The sequence below is a fragment of the Oncorhynchus clarkii genome, chromosome 9 (assembly GCF_045791955.1).
Source record: "Oncorhynchus clarkii lewisi isolate Uvic-CL-2024 chromosome 9, UVic_Ocla_1.0, whole genome shotgun sequence".
In the NCBI taxonomy this organism is placed as follows: domain Eukaryota; kingdom Metazoa; phylum Chordata; class Actinopteri; order Salmoniformes; family Salmonidae; genus Oncorhynchus; species Oncorhynchus clarkii.
The window spans coordinates 50,100,043-50,117,315 of record NC_092155.1 but is presented as its reverse complement, the minus strand read 5'-3'; the positions used below and the strand labels follow the sequence as shown (position 1 = coordinate 50,117,315).

Genomic DNA, 17,273 nt, shown 5'->3' with positions numbered 1-17,273 from the left:
AAATACAGTTTTATATCTTTATGTTTGAAGCCTGAAATGTGGCAAAAGGTCGCAAAGTTCAAGGGGGCCGAATACTTTCGCAAGGCACTGTGTATATATATATATATATATATATATATATATATATATATATATATATAGCAATGACCTACAGGTATATCCTAACGTAAGCTCCAATGACTCCCAATGACCTACAGGTATGTCCTAACGTAAGCTCCAATGACCTACAGGTATGTCCTAACGTAAGCTCCAATGACCTACAGGTATGTCCTAACGTAAGCTCCAATGACCTACAGGTATGTCCTAACGTAAGCTCCAATGACCAACAGGTATGTCCTAACGTAAGCTCCAATGACCTACAGGTATGTCCTAACGTAAGCTCCAATGACCTACAGGTATGTCCAAATGCAAAGTCCAATGACTACCAATGTGATTTTGGTAGTTATTTTGAGCTATAAATAAACCCATCACCCGGATCATCTTTGTTGATGCTTAAAGCATTTCACACAAAAACAGTACACTTTGGGGAAAGGGAATTATCCCAAAGGACAGACACACTAACATCATAGCAGTGCATTACCAAATCAAATCAAGCATCCGATGGAGAGAGCTGGGCTTGTTAAAGTACTATGGTGGCAAGACCAGAACATCAGAAATCTAATTATGCAATTAGCAGACGGTAACTATAACATAAGCATGACCCGTTAGCCTTTAGTAATTCACTTAACATCACAGACACACACATTACTGTTAAGCTTGTTTTGTTGTGCGTAGAGGTACATAATGAAGAGGCGTTGTTTTACTGTTCAAACACCAATGAAATTGCTTGAGAAATATAAAATAGTCCAGTACAGGTTTAACAAGCGATGGCTTTGTTTACACAGGTAGCCAAATTCTGATATATTGCCACTAATTTGTCATTTGACCAATCAGATCAGACGTTTTTCCAATTATTGGCCAAAACACCCCATGTACTGTTGGGGAGACTTCAGGTGAGTCATCTACAAATGCAGATCAATATGATTATCAATCACACTATTTTCATCATTGTGTTTCTGCTAGAGACATTCTCAAACACATTCACCTTACAGGAAGGAGTATGGCTTTTAATAAAAAAATGCAGAGGCTTCCTGAACCACTTACACCAAGCAGGCTTTACAAATGGCAGGGGGACCATTCACAGGTCATGATGATGAAACATGACGGGGAAGAACTACAGCAACGCACAATATCAAGACACAATACAAAAAATCTAAAGCACATGACGACGTTAAAGTGTGTAAGACAACTCCCAAGCATTTCATTAATTCACCACTCAATCTATTTTGTCAGTGCTGCTCGTGTGTTTCACTATTCATAGGTGCTGGAAGTCACGGTGAAGAGGTTAAATCTGCAGAAACACGCACAGAAGGGATTGTCAAGCAGCAGAAATGAAGAGGAATAGAAGAAACAACACCACAAATGCACCTTCCAGAAAGCAGCGAAACATTTTGAGAAGGATATTCCCTACGGCTAAAACACTACAGGAAAAGAACGTTATGGACGGAAGACAACAGTTTTCAGTGTTCAAAGAAAAATGGCACCTTTACTTTGAAACATATTTCATTAGACATTTGTACCTGTGAGAAAGTATAGTGAACACAAAAAAACCTCAGAAGCAAAACTGTGGCCGCATTCGACTTTGGAAACACACAAACTTGACTTCAAGTAGTTGCTTAGCCTCATAAAGTGAATAATAGTGCAAAACATTGTTAATAAATTACTAAAGAAATAAGATATATCCTGTTTCTTCTCTAAAGAACTCAATGTACTTCCACTCAAAGGACTGTTCTTGTTGGTTGCATCACAATCTTGTGGACATCAGTTAGCACTTGTTTGGCTCAGGAATCGCTAACAAAGACTTATATTTAAACATTACAGTACAGTCCTTGCTCAGCCTTTCAACTATTTCACATCAATGACTACATCCATTACAGCCCTAAACAATAAGACACTCAGATTCTTCCAACTCAGGCATGACACTGCAAACACCCCAAGAACAACAAAGTCCATAATCCCTTTCCTATTTTTGAAAGAAAAATAAACTTAGTTTCAATTATTATATCTCTATTTGCTTCCTTCTTGAGATGTTTCTGGTTCATGGGTCTGGAATGACTAACACTTGGACGACGGACATGGACTGAATGCTACAAGAGTGATTGTTAATCTAGGACACCAGTGACAGGAAGCAGAAATGTACAGCAGCAGCTTGCCTGGTACCTTTAGGGGGCAACTGCCATGTGTCAAGACTTCAGTCATTCACTCGTAAATGAGCATACCAACTACTGCACAGCCATGGCTGCGATTGCCTCCAGACATCTAGGTGCTTTGGCTACACAACGCAATACAACACAGAGAAGAACACACATGCTGCACACTCACAACACACATGTCGTGTGATCACACACATTTCTTACACACGAGTCAAAACGGAACTGGACCAATAAAGGGAACCACAGTGACGGACAGACCTTTCAGTCTCCCTGCACACAAGAGAGAGTGGTTACAATCACCATCAGTCACACTCCGGCCATTCAGTTTCCATTGAATCGTTCAGTTCTACCATTTAGTGTCAGTTCAACACATCCTGGTGTCCCTTCTCAGTCTAGCAGAAGAGGTGGAAGAGGCCACCACAGAGAGGGTTATATGGTTTGCTGGGGATGTCCTGTCTTCAGAATAATTTATTCAAATCATCACTCCCCTCCTTTCTTTACCCAGTACTTCAGGTGGAGGACAAACCCAGGACCCAGGACCAGAGAGGGCAGTGCTGTGTGTGTGCAGTTCCCAGACTGTCATGGGGCCTGTCTCAGATCTCTGTGCCCCCCATGGCTCCCCCACCTGTGCCCGCGGGGTAGTGCCTGACTCCCCCGCCCCTGCGCAGGGAGGAGAGGGCCACTGTGCAGCAGCCACGCAGCAGTGAGCCGAAGTGGTAAATTGGCAGTCCATCGCGCCGTGCCCCCTGGCACAGCCATGCCACCGTGGGAACCACGGGCACAGCCACTGCCAGCAGGTCCACCAGGAAGTGGCGGCTCCAGTAGCTCTTCACTGCGGGTCCAGACTCAGAAGAGGTAGACTCCTCTGCTCCCCCTACTGCTCCCTGAACCTCATCATCTTCATCATCATCAACCTCCACCACTGTCACCCCAGCTATCTCCTGTAGCGAGCTGCTCCTGGGCTGGGAGGTGTGGGGCCGCTCCTCCACCTCCACTGACCACACTTCCTCAACCGCTCTCTGATTCTTCACCTCCAAAACCTCCTCCCTCTGATTATATAGATCTAACTCCCTGATCTCCCCCAGCTTCCCCTCCCTCACCAACCCCAGCACCTTTACCTCCTCCTGCTTACACAACTCTACCAACCCCACCTCCTCCTCCTCCTGCTGCTTGCCTACCTCTACCATCCCCACTGCGCGCTCCCCCACTACCTCTCTATGCCTCTCCAACTCTCCCACCATCTTCCCATCCTCCTTCACTGATAGGGAGGCCATATCCACTGCACAGGAGACAGAGGCAGAGCTGGGTAAAGGAGTAGCAGAAGCGGGCTCAGCTGTTGTAGCTGTGAGAGTTGTCATGGTGACTGACGTCATGGTAACCGAGTCCAGGTCGTCTCCCTCATCTGAGACCCAGGTGGAGGTGGGGCTGCAGGCCTGAGAGCGGAAGGTGCGCTCGGTGATGGTGTCCAGGTCAGAGGCGTAGCCCAACCCCACCGGGACGGGGCAGCTCTCTGTCTGGACGGCCTGCTCCCTGAGGTGGTGCAGGTACAGGTGGTGGTGGGACAGACAGGAGTGGTTGGTGCTGCCCGCCCCACCCATGGCACAGCGCAGGGGCACCACCCTGTCCTGCCCGGTGCACAGCTTCTCGTAGGTGGAGGACTGTGGCAGGTGGGAGTAGGTGCTGAGCAGTGAGGCTGTCTCTTCAGATAGGAAGGCTGCCTCCAGGAGTAAGTCTGCCCTGTGACTGCTGTCTGCCCTGTGACTGCTGGCTGCACTGTGACTGTGACTCTCCCCACAGCACACAAAGCCGCTGTCATGGTTCTCCTCCCCTGACAGGCCATTCCCGTTCTTATCCCCCAGCGCATGGTCGCTCAGCTTGGTGTAGGTAGAGCTATGGGTCAGAGAACGGGCGGGGGAGCCGTCACAGGACCCACACAGACTCTTGGAGCCACCCCCCCCAGTCCCTGATGCAGCGGGACTACTCCCAGGCCATGACCCCGCAGTCCCAGGCCTCCCAGCACGAGACCCCCCTGACACTCCTCTTGCTGCAGCAGCCTCCTGCTCGTTGGCCACCCCGTTCTGAGCCAGCTCCATGCTGAGCAGCAGGTTCTCCAGCTTGAGGTTCTGGGCGTTGATGTCCTGGAAGTATTTCTGGACGCCGGTGTCGGTGGAGTCACTGGAGCTGAGGTTGGTGCGCACCACGTCCACCACTTCCTTGAGCTGCTGGATCTCCCTGTGCGCCTCTTTCAGGGCCAGCTGGGCCTCCACGCGGTGACACTCCTCTTCAACCCAGTCCTCCTGCATCCGACACAGCTGGGTCTTCAATGCATCGATCTCAGAGTCCCTGAGACAGACAGAGAAGAGGAGTGAGTGAACAAGGGAGGTTGAGCGAGAGGGATGAAGTGAACAAGGGAGGTTGAGCGAGAGGGATGAAGTGAACAAGGTAGGTTGAGCGAGAGGGAGGGAGTGAACAAGGGAGGTTGAGCGAGAGGGAGGGAGTGAACAAGGTAGGTTGAGCGAGAGGGAGGGAGTGAACAAGGGAGGTTGAGCGAGAGGGAGGGAGTGAACAAGGTAGGTTTAAAGAGAGAGATTTAGTAAAAATGTTTGGCGATTTAGTAATTTGCCTCCAAAAAATTCTGTTTATATATCAACATAATTACGAAATGAAAAGCGTTATGAGGGTAATTTGATGGAAATGGGGTAGAAGTTGACATTCAAATCTATATTTCAAAGAGCATAATATTTCCAAAACAAAAAAGGCTCAAATGAAAATGTACTTGTTTGAACGAGACCAGAGTAAATGGGAAAATGTAATGGTCCGAGTCCAGATCTTCCTTTTGGCTAGAGAATCATTCCAGTGTGTCCTTTTGTGTCTCACCTGTCCTGCAGCCTGTCGACTGACTCCTTGAGGCGGGCCCGCAGGTGTCTGATACACACCTCCTTCTGCTGCAGGGGTGTGAGGTACTGCTCTGGGGGAGGGGGGCGGATGCCATGGTTATCTGTACATGAGGCGTATGCCTTCATGTGACGCCTTGGAGAAAGAGAGAGAGGAAACAGGAGAGACAAAGATGTATTGGAATCCATTATCTTCTATAAGCTGAATTATAAGACATTATTAAAACCCCTTACACTCGTTGGAATTGGCCTATATGGACAGCGATAGATTGAAATGTTTCTTACAGAAGAAATATGGAAAGCATATGCATACCCATGGTAGCAATTAAAAAGGGAACCGTTTAGAGATTACGGGGAAATGATTAGACTAAATTTGAGGACACAACAGCTCATGTAACACAAGACCGAATCCAAACATTACACGGTTGATTTTATTAACATTTTACATTTACTGTACTTTTCACCACATTTGTTGATAATGAAATCTGAAAATACTTTGGGGGTAGGTACAACATAAACCCTTGTCATTTTTTGTTGTCTTGAGTGAGAGGTCTAACTGGCGTCTCCAAGTGGCCACACACCTCTCCAAAGTGTGCACAGTTCTCAAGTCATTTCAATGCACCTTTATGACTCAAAGAAGAGTCTTCAACTATAAGGTGCTCTTTTTTTTACTCTCCTAGTGGTGCCGTTCTAGAGCAAGCAGACTTATATTTATTTTGTTTGGAACACAGCCCTGTGTCCCAGACTTCACACAATTACTGTTGTTGTTGAAACAATCCAAAAATGTTCCATTATAAAATTGCAATCTGGGTCAGGTGGGCATAATTTTATTTCCAACATGACTTTCCAATATTCATGTCAAACTTTATTTGTCACATACACATGGTTAGCGGATGTTAATGAGGGTGTAGCGAAATGCTTGTGCTTGTAGTTCCAACCATGCAGTAATATCTAACAAGTCATCTAACAATTTCACAACAACTACCTTATGCACACACAAGCGTAAAGGAATGAATAAGAATATGTACATATAAATATATGGATGAGCGATGGCCGAACGGCATAGGCAAGATGCAGTAGATGGTATAGAGTACAGTGTATACATATGAGATGAGTAATGTAAGGTATGTAAACATAATATAAAAGTGGCATTGTTTAAAGTGACTAGTGATACATTTATTACATCCACTTTTAAATTATTAAAGTGGCTAGAGATTTGAGTCAGTATGTTGGCAGCAGCCACTCAATGTTAGTGATGGCTGTTTAACAGTCTGATGGCCTAGAAGCTGTTTTTCAGTCTCCTGGTCCCAGCTTTGATGCACCTGTACTGACCTCGCCTTCTGGATGGTAGCGGGGTGAACAGGCAGTGACTCGGGTGGTTGTTGTCCTTGATGATCTTTATGGCCTTCCTGTGACATCGGGTAGTGTAGGTGTCCTGGAGGGCAGGTAGTTTTCCCCCCGGTGATGCGTTGTGCAGACCTCACTACCCTCTGGAGAGCTTTACGGTTGTGGGCGGAGGAGTTGCCGTACCAGGCGGTGATACAGCCCGACAGGATGCTCTCGATTGTGCATCTGTAAAAGTGTGTGAGTGTTTTTGGTGACAAGCCAAATTTCTTCAGCCTTCTGAGGTTGAAGAGGCGCTGCTGTGCCTTCTTCACCACGCTGTCTGTCTGGGTGGACCATTTCAGTTTGTCCGTGATGTGTACGCAGAGGAACTTAAAACTTTCCACCTTCTCCACTACTGTCCCGTCGAAATACGTTCTTACAGTGTTAGGTTTTCACAAGGCAATTAAGAGAAGCGGATCGTAATTTTGGTGCAAATAGAATAGAGTCATGAGTGTATTCAGATGCGAGGTCCACCGCAGATTTTCTTCACAGTACAACAAACATAGGCTCGTTCTGTTCAGGACAACCCAGGGTATAACGACGCCATGTTACCTTGTAACTGTACATCAAACATAGTGATCATAAATGTTGACGCTGTATACGACATGAGTTTTATGATATGTAAATGTGGAGTGCACATTTGGCCTCACGTGTGTTCAGCTTGCTTGCATGACATCAAAGCAGTATTTATTATAATCTTCAACATCTCATCTTTCAAAATACAGAGAGTCCTCGTAATTTACACCTTCTCTCACTCAGACAACAAGCATTTTTCAGAAGTTGCCCAATTAGCGGGAGGGATGGGGGCAACTCCTTGTCGTGCGCGGTGCTGAAGTTCAGAACGGCTGTCAGTCAAAACCCATACAGAGCTGTGAAGCGGAGACCCTGAACTCTGACGACATGTACAGCCACTGCGTTCCAATGTAGGCGCTGATCAGTGTCAAGGGCTACGGCTCATACATTCTTCTAACAAGTTATAAGACCTTTTAATTACGTGTCCTTATAATACAAAACATAACACTTTGTAGGCTACTTTGCAGTAGGCACTCATTCTCCCATGTAGGAGAATGATACTGACATGGGGCGTAGCAGGCTAGCCATAGGGTTATATTCAATCTGTATCGCTGAAGAAATGCAAAGATAAGTTCCTACAGCGGAAAATTGGCAGCGTTTACCTTGAATGCCGTCTCAGCTAATGCGGAAACATTGCCTTTAAATTTCAATCACACTGGGACGCCGAATTTCCTCGATGCGGATTGAATAGAGCCCTTAGTCTTATAGATAGATGGGGTAGCCAATTTTTGTCTTACCCCTTGGTGGGGCTGCAATCACTGCCCTTGCAGGAGCCAGAGTTAGTGCTGCTGCTGCTGAGAGAGGCGTTGCCATAGGGATCTCTGTTGCTGACTGGGGCAGCTGTCCTTCTGTACCAGAGTGAGAGGGACCGTTAATACATCAGGCAATATAGACAGACAGAGTACTATTAACTGACATTATCAAACACCAGAACAAATCCTGCCTCAATAAAACTCAACCAACATTAAATCATGCCCAAAAACTCACCCGCAAACATGCCCACTAAAAAACACAGACTCAAAACGTGCCAAGACAGACATACATTAAAAGGCCACGATGAAGGAGGACATACAGTATGCTCTGCAACATAGATGATAGTACACGATGGCTCAAAGATGCCATGCACTTTGAGTAGATGAAAGCAGTCAAGAAAACCAAAAGCCAAGACAAAGTAGAACTTCAATCGTCAATAAATAATTCTCATCAATACATGAGAATGCCAAAAGGTGAAAGGTTACTCCCAGCCAACAACAGATCAGCTTGCATGTGATAGTTTAGAAAGTACCTGGATTCAATCTACATGCCATGGACCATAACGCTCTAACATCCCACATCTAGTGATGCTCAACAACAGAACAAGTTATCAGAAGGTCCAATTAAGACTTTAAAACGCATATTGAATGACAATATACATTTGTCATTCAATATATTGGCATTAAGACTAAATACAGAACATTCGGAAAGTATTCAGACCCCTTAGATTTTTTTTCCAGATCTTGTTACAGCCTTATTCTAAAATTGATTACATTGTTTTTTTCCCCCTCAATCTACACAGAATACAAAAAAACAGGTTTTTAGAAATGTTAGCAAAAGAAGTGTATGAAATATCACATTTACATAAGTATTCAGACCCTTTACTCAGTACTTTATTGAAGCACCTCTGGCAGCGATTACAGCCTCGAGTCTTCTTGAGTATTATGCTACAAGCTTGGCACACCCGTATTTGGGGAGTTTCTCCCATTCTTCTCTGCAGATCCTCTCATTCTCTGTCAGGTTGGATGGGGAGCGTCGCTGCACAGCTATTTTCAGGTCTCTCCAGAGATGTTCAAATCGGGTTCAAGTCTGGGATCTGGCCGGGCTATTCAGAGACTTGTCCCGAAGCCCCTCCTGCGTTGTCTTGGCTGTGTGCTTAGGGTTGTTGTCCTGTTGGAAGGTGAACCTTTGCTTCAGAGCAGGTTTTCATCAAGGATTTCTTTGTACTTTGCTCGGTTCATCTTTCCATCGATCCTAACTAGTCTCCCAGTCCCTGCTGCTGAAAAACACCATACTTCACCGTAGGGATGGTGCCAGGTTTCCTCCAGATGTGACACTTGGCATTCAGGCCGAAGAGTTCAATCTTGGTTTCATCAGACCAGAGAATCTTGTTTGTCATGGTCTGAGAGTCCTTTAGGTGCCTTTTACTGAAGAGTAGCTTTCGTCTTGCCACTCTACCATAAAGGCCTGATTTGTGGAGTGCTGCAGAGATGGTCATCCTTCTGGAAGGTTCTCCCATCTCCACAGAGGAGCTCTGTCAGAGTAACCATTGGCCCTTCTCCCCCGATTGCTCAGTTTGGCTGGGCGGCCAGCTCTAGGAAGAGTCTTGGTGGTTCCAAACTTCTTCCATTTAAGAATGATGGAGGCCACTTTGTTCTTGGGGACCTTCAATGCTGCAGAATTCTTTTGGTACCCATCTGTGCCTCGACACAAACATGTCTCGGAGCTCTACTGACAATTCCTTCGACCTCATGGCTTGGTTTTTGCTCTGACATGCACTGTCAACTGTGAGACCTTATATAGAAAGGTGTGTGCCTTTCCATATCATGTCCAATTAATTGAATTTACCACAGGTGGACTCCAATCAAGTTGTATAAACATCTCAAGAATGATCAATGGAAACAGGATGCACGTGAGCTCAATTTCGAGTCTCATAGCAAAGATTCCAAATACTTATGTAAATAAGGTATTTCTGAAAACCTGAAAACCTGTTTTCGATTTGTCATTATGGGGTATTGTGTGTAGAACGATGAGGGAAAAAACTATTATCCATTCTATTATCCAATCCATTCTAGAAGAAGTCTAACGTAACAAAATGTAGAAAAAAGGGAAGGGGTATGAATACTTTCTGAATGCACTGCACATGCCTACGGCACGAAGTCAGAGAGATACAACAACAAAACATTGACGGAGAGAGAGGGATAAAAGGAGAGTTGTGCTAACCGACAGTGCCGCTCCGGAGACTTGGTAGTGAGATATCCTCGTTCCGTTGGGCGCATTGAAACCATATAGTCTGTCTCCATTGGAATGTAGTCTAGTTCTATGAACCTGCAGTAGTCAAACCTGACCAAAGACAACAAGCTATTACAGTGAGGAGGTAGTGATGTCTGTCAGACTAGAACCCAGTGACAAACATCAATAGTACTTAGGGCTTGTTGTCAGGTTGGTGTTGGCCAAATACATCAACAATGGTAATCATGGGATAAGAAAAGTGAGTACCTATCTAGTTTGATAGTGAGACTGTTTAAATTGAAATAAAGACCATAGCCTGGATTGTTCAGAGCAGAAACACTGGCTAATGATGAATGAGAAATTAATTTAGAATGAAATGGATTAAAATATTACTTCTCCTTAAAAACTGGCTCATTAGAACTTAATCCTTGGCTCTGGGAGATCCCTCTACGCTGATGTGTGTAAATACAGCAGATTTGTTCTTTAATGAGAGAGAGCATAGGCAGATTACAACTACTAACGAGACATGAACTTGCCCTGTTGAGGTCTGATATAGGCTAACAGGGCATCTGAAGATGACTTCATCTAAACATCATTCCCCTAAACAAAGAAATGATTCAACCATGATTAAGATGCTGACATGTGGACCAGACACATTTCTGCCTTCTTACTCTGTCCCCCTTCTGTCCCCCTCAGGACGAAAGGTGAGCAGTGGCATCAGAGCCCACACCAAAAAGATGCACAATTACAGCCTGCAATCTGGGGAAATTCCTACCTCACATAACCCTTAAAAACAACATCAGAGCAAGAAACAAAAAAAAAAGTCAGCAGAATTAACAACTGGGAGAAGAAGAAAACGAAAGAAAGTAGAATGAAATTCAGTTGAAGTCATATTCATGTAGTTTCTACATTTTATTAGTGAAGGAATGGGAAGGGGCACTGTGATGGGCAACTCCTGTCCTGTACTAGTCTGTTGACAAATTGGTAAATTGACTAATGACAGGCAATGACAGGAGGACAGTAGTGTTGCCCAATCACTGGCTTCCAGACTGGGTGGGAGGAGATAAGCAGTGCCAAACAGATAGAACCAGCTGTTGGGAGCAGTTTTATTTTAGGAAGGGTTATGTCAGGTTATGACAAAGGCCATCAGCATACAAACAGAAAAGGGCCAAGCTGAAAAAATGCAGGGGAAGCAAGCCTGGAAAGAAAGGTCTAGAAAATGTAAAATATGTGGGCTAAATAAGGTTCGGCACAATTTCAGTTCATCATTACATCTCTTCTCCTTTGAGTTGGACCCTGGTGTGAACGTGCCTGATGTGGGCCAAGCTGGTGTTATGATGTGTATGCAGGCTGTGCTGATGCTGTGTGAGGAATACTCCTATACAGAGTGGTTGCAAGAAGTGAGACGAGAATGTGGTGGGACAGAGAGACCTGCTCTTATAAACTACCACACAATAACTACAGTCAGATTTGAAGATGGTTTGAGAGATTGTCCAGTGTGACTGACCAGCCAGCACTACTACTTTAACAGCAGTACTCTTCAGTAAATGCTCTGTTAAATCAGTCAATCACCTCATCAAGCTATTGGCTATAATATTGGCATACAGTACGTCACTGTACCAGCAATTCTGTTTGGTGCATCTGGAGGGTTTATCAGTGAATGTCAAAGATCAATGGATCTCTGTCTGTGCCGGTCTGTCCAGCTATGACTACGGCACATGAGCATGCTCTCTGGGACAGTATAACTGAAGGGTGTCTCACGCAGGGGGCGCGGGCACGGGTACAGGCACGGGCGAGGAGGAGGACGACAGCATTTGCTGCAAGCGCCGTTTGGGCTGCAGAGCCTTCAGAGGGTTGAATCTAGGGAGAGAGACGACAGAAAGGACCAGAGCTGGGTTCTATCTTTGCTCCAGTTTTCCAAGCCTAATAGAGTTCATGCTACTCTTGCGCTGTAGCTAGGACATTGGACATGAGTAATTCATTGAAGTGAAATACAGTATCAACATAAAGACAACTTTAAATAGACAGAGTGCAAGTTCACAATATACTTGCAGTGTGTTAAATCCAATCATTCACTCCTTTTATAGCAACTCTTACCATAATCCCAACACACCCCTGCATTCATTTTTAGCCGACAAAGCAGTTACATGGTCAAACCAACCATGTTGGAAAAAAAAGAAAGAAAAGCAAAGCTCTAAAGTGCTGACAACTGTGTCGAGAGAGAGAGGAGAGAGAGGAGAGAGAGGAGAGAGAGGAGAGAAAGAGAAAGAGAAAGAGAGAAAGAGAGAGAGAGAGAGAAAATTGGCCTGTAACCACTTATGGAGCTCAGCAGCTGATGGGACTGACGCAAAACTGAGCCTCAGCTCTCCCAGGAGATGATAATCCCCTGTAGCAATAAAGACAGACACAAGTTCACACACAGCATTCAATACTCAGCGAGACATCACATCATTAAACGGGTTCTCTGGGAGGGACATACCCACATTCTTCACCCCTGACCATTTCTTGTGGCTGATGATAAGAAGACAAAATGGATGAAGTAGGGAGAACAAAATAGAGAGATGCGAGAGAGAGAGAGAGAGAGAGAGAGGTTGACTAAGAGGTTGACTGAAAAAGTTAAAAAGAGAAGGATTTAGAGGAAAATAGGGCTGTTCAATAGAAAAGGGAGATTAGTAAAACAGAGTACGAGGGATTTTAAACAGATGAGTCAAAAATAAATGAGGGTGTACTTATATAAGAGACGGGGTTAAGTGGAGAACATAAGAGTGTGAAGGTAATCTAAAAAGAAGATGAAAGGAGAGCGATAGAGGATGAATTAGAGAAATGAGGACAGACTGGTTGAATCAACATTGTTCCCACGTCATTTCAATTATGTTTTTGACTGTCACATACACCACATAGGTGCAGTGAAATGTGTTGCTTTACAGGGTCAGCCATAGAAGTACAGCACCACGGAAACAAATTAGGGTTAAGTGCCTTGCTCAAGGACACATCAGTAGATTCCTCATCTTGGCGGCTCGAACCAGTGACCTTTCGGTTATTGGCCCAACACACTAACCACTAGGCTACCTGCCACCCACGTTGAGCCAACGTGGAATAGACGTTGAATTGACATCTGCGCCCAGTGGGGAGAGAGTAGGAGTTTCAGATGTGTAGGTGTGTATGCGGTGCTGTACCTGCGTGAGCCCGACACAGACCTCCGGGTGGAAGGCGCAGGGGCAGACATGGAGCCAGACAGCCTCTCTCGCCCTCTCTTTTCGTATATCTCTGTGTCTCTCTCTCACTCTGCAGCTTCAGCTCTGCAGTGACAGCCAGCCTGAGAGAGGAAAACAGACAAATGAACACAGTGAGTTCTATACAAACACACAAACAGGCACTGACTCTGTGTCACTGTGGACCAGGCATGACACACTGTTTTGAACCAACAAATCATGCAATTGTTTTCAAGTATGAATAAGTCAGTGAGGTCACACACACGTTTTGTTTTTCTATCCTCGTGGGGACCTAAAATCAATTTCAATTCAAAATCCTATTTTCCCTAAACCCTAACCCCTAATTCTAACCCTTAAACTTAAAATAGCCTTTGTCCTCATGTGGGAGCATTTCCCTTGTTTTACTATCCTTTTGACTAGTAAATCGTGCACGCGCACACGCACACGCACGCGCACACACACACACACACACACACACACACACACACACACACACACACACACACACACACACACACACACACACACACACACACACACACACACACACACACACACACACACACACACACACACACACACACACACACACACACACACACACACACACACACACACACACACACACACACACACCTGCTTGACTACCTTGGTGATAACTATAGATGTTTCAGCTTCGTGCTCTGTGCTGACAAGCTGACAGGAGCCAGGGATGGCCATATCTGGGATCAGCCCAGCCAGACAGAGCAGCATGGAGAGTCAGCCAATCACCACTTGCTAGTCTGGCCACAGGCCGGAGACGGTAGAGAGCAGTGTTTGTGCTTCAACAGCAAATGGTTTATGGATTTGATTCAGTGATAAATAACAATCTAAGTGAGAAAAGCCCTGCGACAGTTGTTGCGGTCCTTCGAAACGATCTAATTAACATGCTTTCAAAGCTCAAGTTTAAATATATTGCAATGTTGCGCAAATGCCGATTGCAAAATAAGATATGGGTCTCAAGGTCAACAATGTGCCAGTATGTCTATTCCTCATAACCTCTTGGCCCTGCACAGTCAGTGGAGATAAGCAGTGATGATTGAGAGAGACAGACCTGATTGGGGAGGTAGCAGGTATGATAGGAGAGGTAGATGAGGGAGAGTACATGAAGGGAGTGCATGAAGGGAAAGAGGGGATTAATCCCATTAATAATAGAACACAGGATTTAGTGAGTTCAGGAGCCAAGTGTGCACCATAAGCCTGTCCCCTAAACCTCCCTCAGGCTTCTCCATAAACCCACCCATCCTTCTGTCTGTGTGGGCACAGAGCTCTCTCCTTGACCTCCTCCTCATCTGTCATCCCCTCTCCTAAAACACACTCCCATATTCCTTTACTTTTCCTCTGTCCCTCTGCTTTGCGTTTCTGATCATGAAAAATGTCCCTACCCTTATGTGAGAAAAGCCAGTCCTTCAGACTCTCAAAGACAACGCTACGCTGTAGTTTATGTTGTCCCCATTTCCTCTGTCCTTGCCTGACAGGGTTGGGCAGCAGTGTACTGTTTGTCCCAACCTTGCAGTGTAGAGTGAGTAACCATGTTGAATCACCCCTCAGCAGCCAGCCAGCCAGCTGGCCAGACAGACGCCCACTCAGCCTGCAATGCTATATATTCATTTATTTATTATTATTTATTTTTTTACCTTTATTTAACTAGGCAAGTCATATAGACAGACGGACAAAGAGTCAGCCAGCCAGCCACCCAGAGAGACAGACAGCCTGAGACAGATACCAACTCAGTGTCCACTGCGACAGACACAGACAGACAGACACTTGTCTCATTGCTACAGAAAGACTGCTACAGAGAAACAGTGAGACTGCTACAGAGAGACTTCTACAAAGAGACTGCTACAAAGAGACTGCTACAGAGAGACAGAGAGACTGCTACAGAGAGACAGCTAGAGAGAGACAGAGACTGCTAGAGAGACTGAGAGATTGCTACAGAGAGACTGCTACAGAGAGACTGCTACAGAGAGACAGAGAGACTGCTACAGAGAGACTGAGAGACTGCTACAGAGAGACAAAGAGACAGAGACTGCTACAGAGAGACTGCTACAGAGAGACAGAGAGACAGAGACTGCTACAGAGAGACAGAGACAGCTAGAGAGACTGCTACAGAGAGACAGAGAGACTGCTACAGAGAGACAGAGAGACTGCTACAGAGAGACTGATACAGAGAGACAGAGAGACAGCTAGAGAGACTGCTACAGAGAGACAGAGAGACTGCTACAGAGAGACTGATACAGAGAGACTGAGAGACTGAGGGACTGAGAGACTGCTACAGAGAGACAGAGAGACTGCTACAGAGAGACAGAGAGACTGCTACAGAGAGACAGAGAAACTGTTACAGAGAGACAGAGAAACTGTTACAGAGAGAGACCCAGCTGGTTATCACCTCACCTCATCACTGATAACCCTATAAACACCCACAGAGTGTGACGTAGTGGTTGAAACAGCTGTTAACTCTTGTGAATACAGTTAATACACACGTAGGAGAGCAGCACGCAACATAGAAAGAAGACAACAATTTCACCTACGCCGCTGCCTAACCAGGTACTTACCTCAAACAGTGCAGTTACGCAAACATTTCTATTACATTTGAGTCATTTAGGGGTGGCAGGTAGCCTAGTGGTTAGAGTGTTGGACTAGTAACCGAATGGTTGCTAGATCAAATCCCCGAGCTGACATGGTAAAAATCTGTCGTTCTGCCCCTGAACAAGGCAGTTAACCCACTGTTCCCCGGTAGGCTGTCATTGTAAATAAGAATTTGTTCTTAACTGACTTGACTAGTTAAATAAATGTAAAAAACATTTTTTTTTTGCAGATGCTCTTATCCAACTTACAGGAGCAATTCGGGTTAAGTGCCATGCTCAAGGGCACAGTGACAGATTTTTCCCCAAGTTGACTCGGAGATTCAAACTAGTGACCTTTTGGTTACTGGCCTAATGCTCTGATGTGATATATTTGAATTATCTGTTGCACTAAGCATTGCTCTAACAAGGTCCTTCTATCACATGTTAATTATGTGGCATTCAATAGAGAAATACAAATCGCTATTTCATCCATTCATGTGTTGTGTAAATAAGAGTAGCCCTATAAAAGTAAAGCTGATATGAAAACAACAGACAAAGAACAATCAAAGATCGTAGAAACAAAGGAAGAAATTAATCAGTGCCACCCAGAAGGAAGACACACCTGTGTCCATGATGGCTTCCCTGTTAATGGCTGTCACTAAGCAACATCAAACCCTCTGGGGCAATCAAGGCCTTCTGATGTGGAAAACATGATTAAATATGGAACACACACACACACACACACACACACACACACACACACACACACACACACACACACACACACACACACACACACACACACACACACACACACACACACACACACACACACACAAAATAATAGAGCAAAGATAACAATAGGAACTCTGTGGAATGTTGGAAAAGCCTTTCCTATCTTCTTCCTCTCTGATACAGCCTAGACCTATCCCTGGTCTGACGGGAGCAGGTAGACTGGGAGGGAGGCAGAGGCAATACTTTCTACTACAGATGTCGGATCTTAATTGTCCTGCAATGCAGGAAATTAAAAACTTGTGTACTTGAGTTTTCAAAAAAGGCTTCTGAAGTTTGTAATTTCCACTTTGAAATTTCAGACTTGTTTTTCCCTTACATTTTTCATACCAACCCCCCCAAAAAATGTCCATTAATTATAATCCACATAATAATTGACATTTCCTGTTGCTGCAGGATTATTTTCCTGCTGTAGCAAACTGGCTCAAACTAAAATCCTACACTATTTGACCAAAAGTATGTGGACACCTTCTTGTCGATCATCTCATTCCAAAATCATGGGCATTAATATGGACTTGGTCTCCGTTTTGCTGCTATAAAAGCCCACTCTTCTGGCTTTCCACTACATGTTGG

General features: G+C 45.0%; 1 protein-coding gene across 1 annotated transcript; it reads right to left on the bottom strand.

Moving 5' to 3' along the window:
- Nucleotides 1–671: 671 nt before the first annotated feature.
- Nucleotides 672–14,640, bottom strand: LOC139417564 (syntaphilin-like). Its single transcript, XM_071166802.1, has 7 exons — nt 14,582–14,640; nt 13,267–13,406; nt 11,852–11,981; nt 10,082–10,201; nt 7,843–7,953; nt 5,130–5,282; nt 672–4,595 (listed from the first exon to the last, which is right to left on the bottom strand). Exons 1-7 carry the CDS (start codon nt 14,638–14,640, stop codon nt 2,846–2,848), a joined length of 2,463 nt encoding a protein of 820 aa, XP_071022903.1. The 3' UTR covers nt 672–2,845.
- Between the last annotated feature and the right edge of the window lie 2,633 nt (nt 14,641–17,273).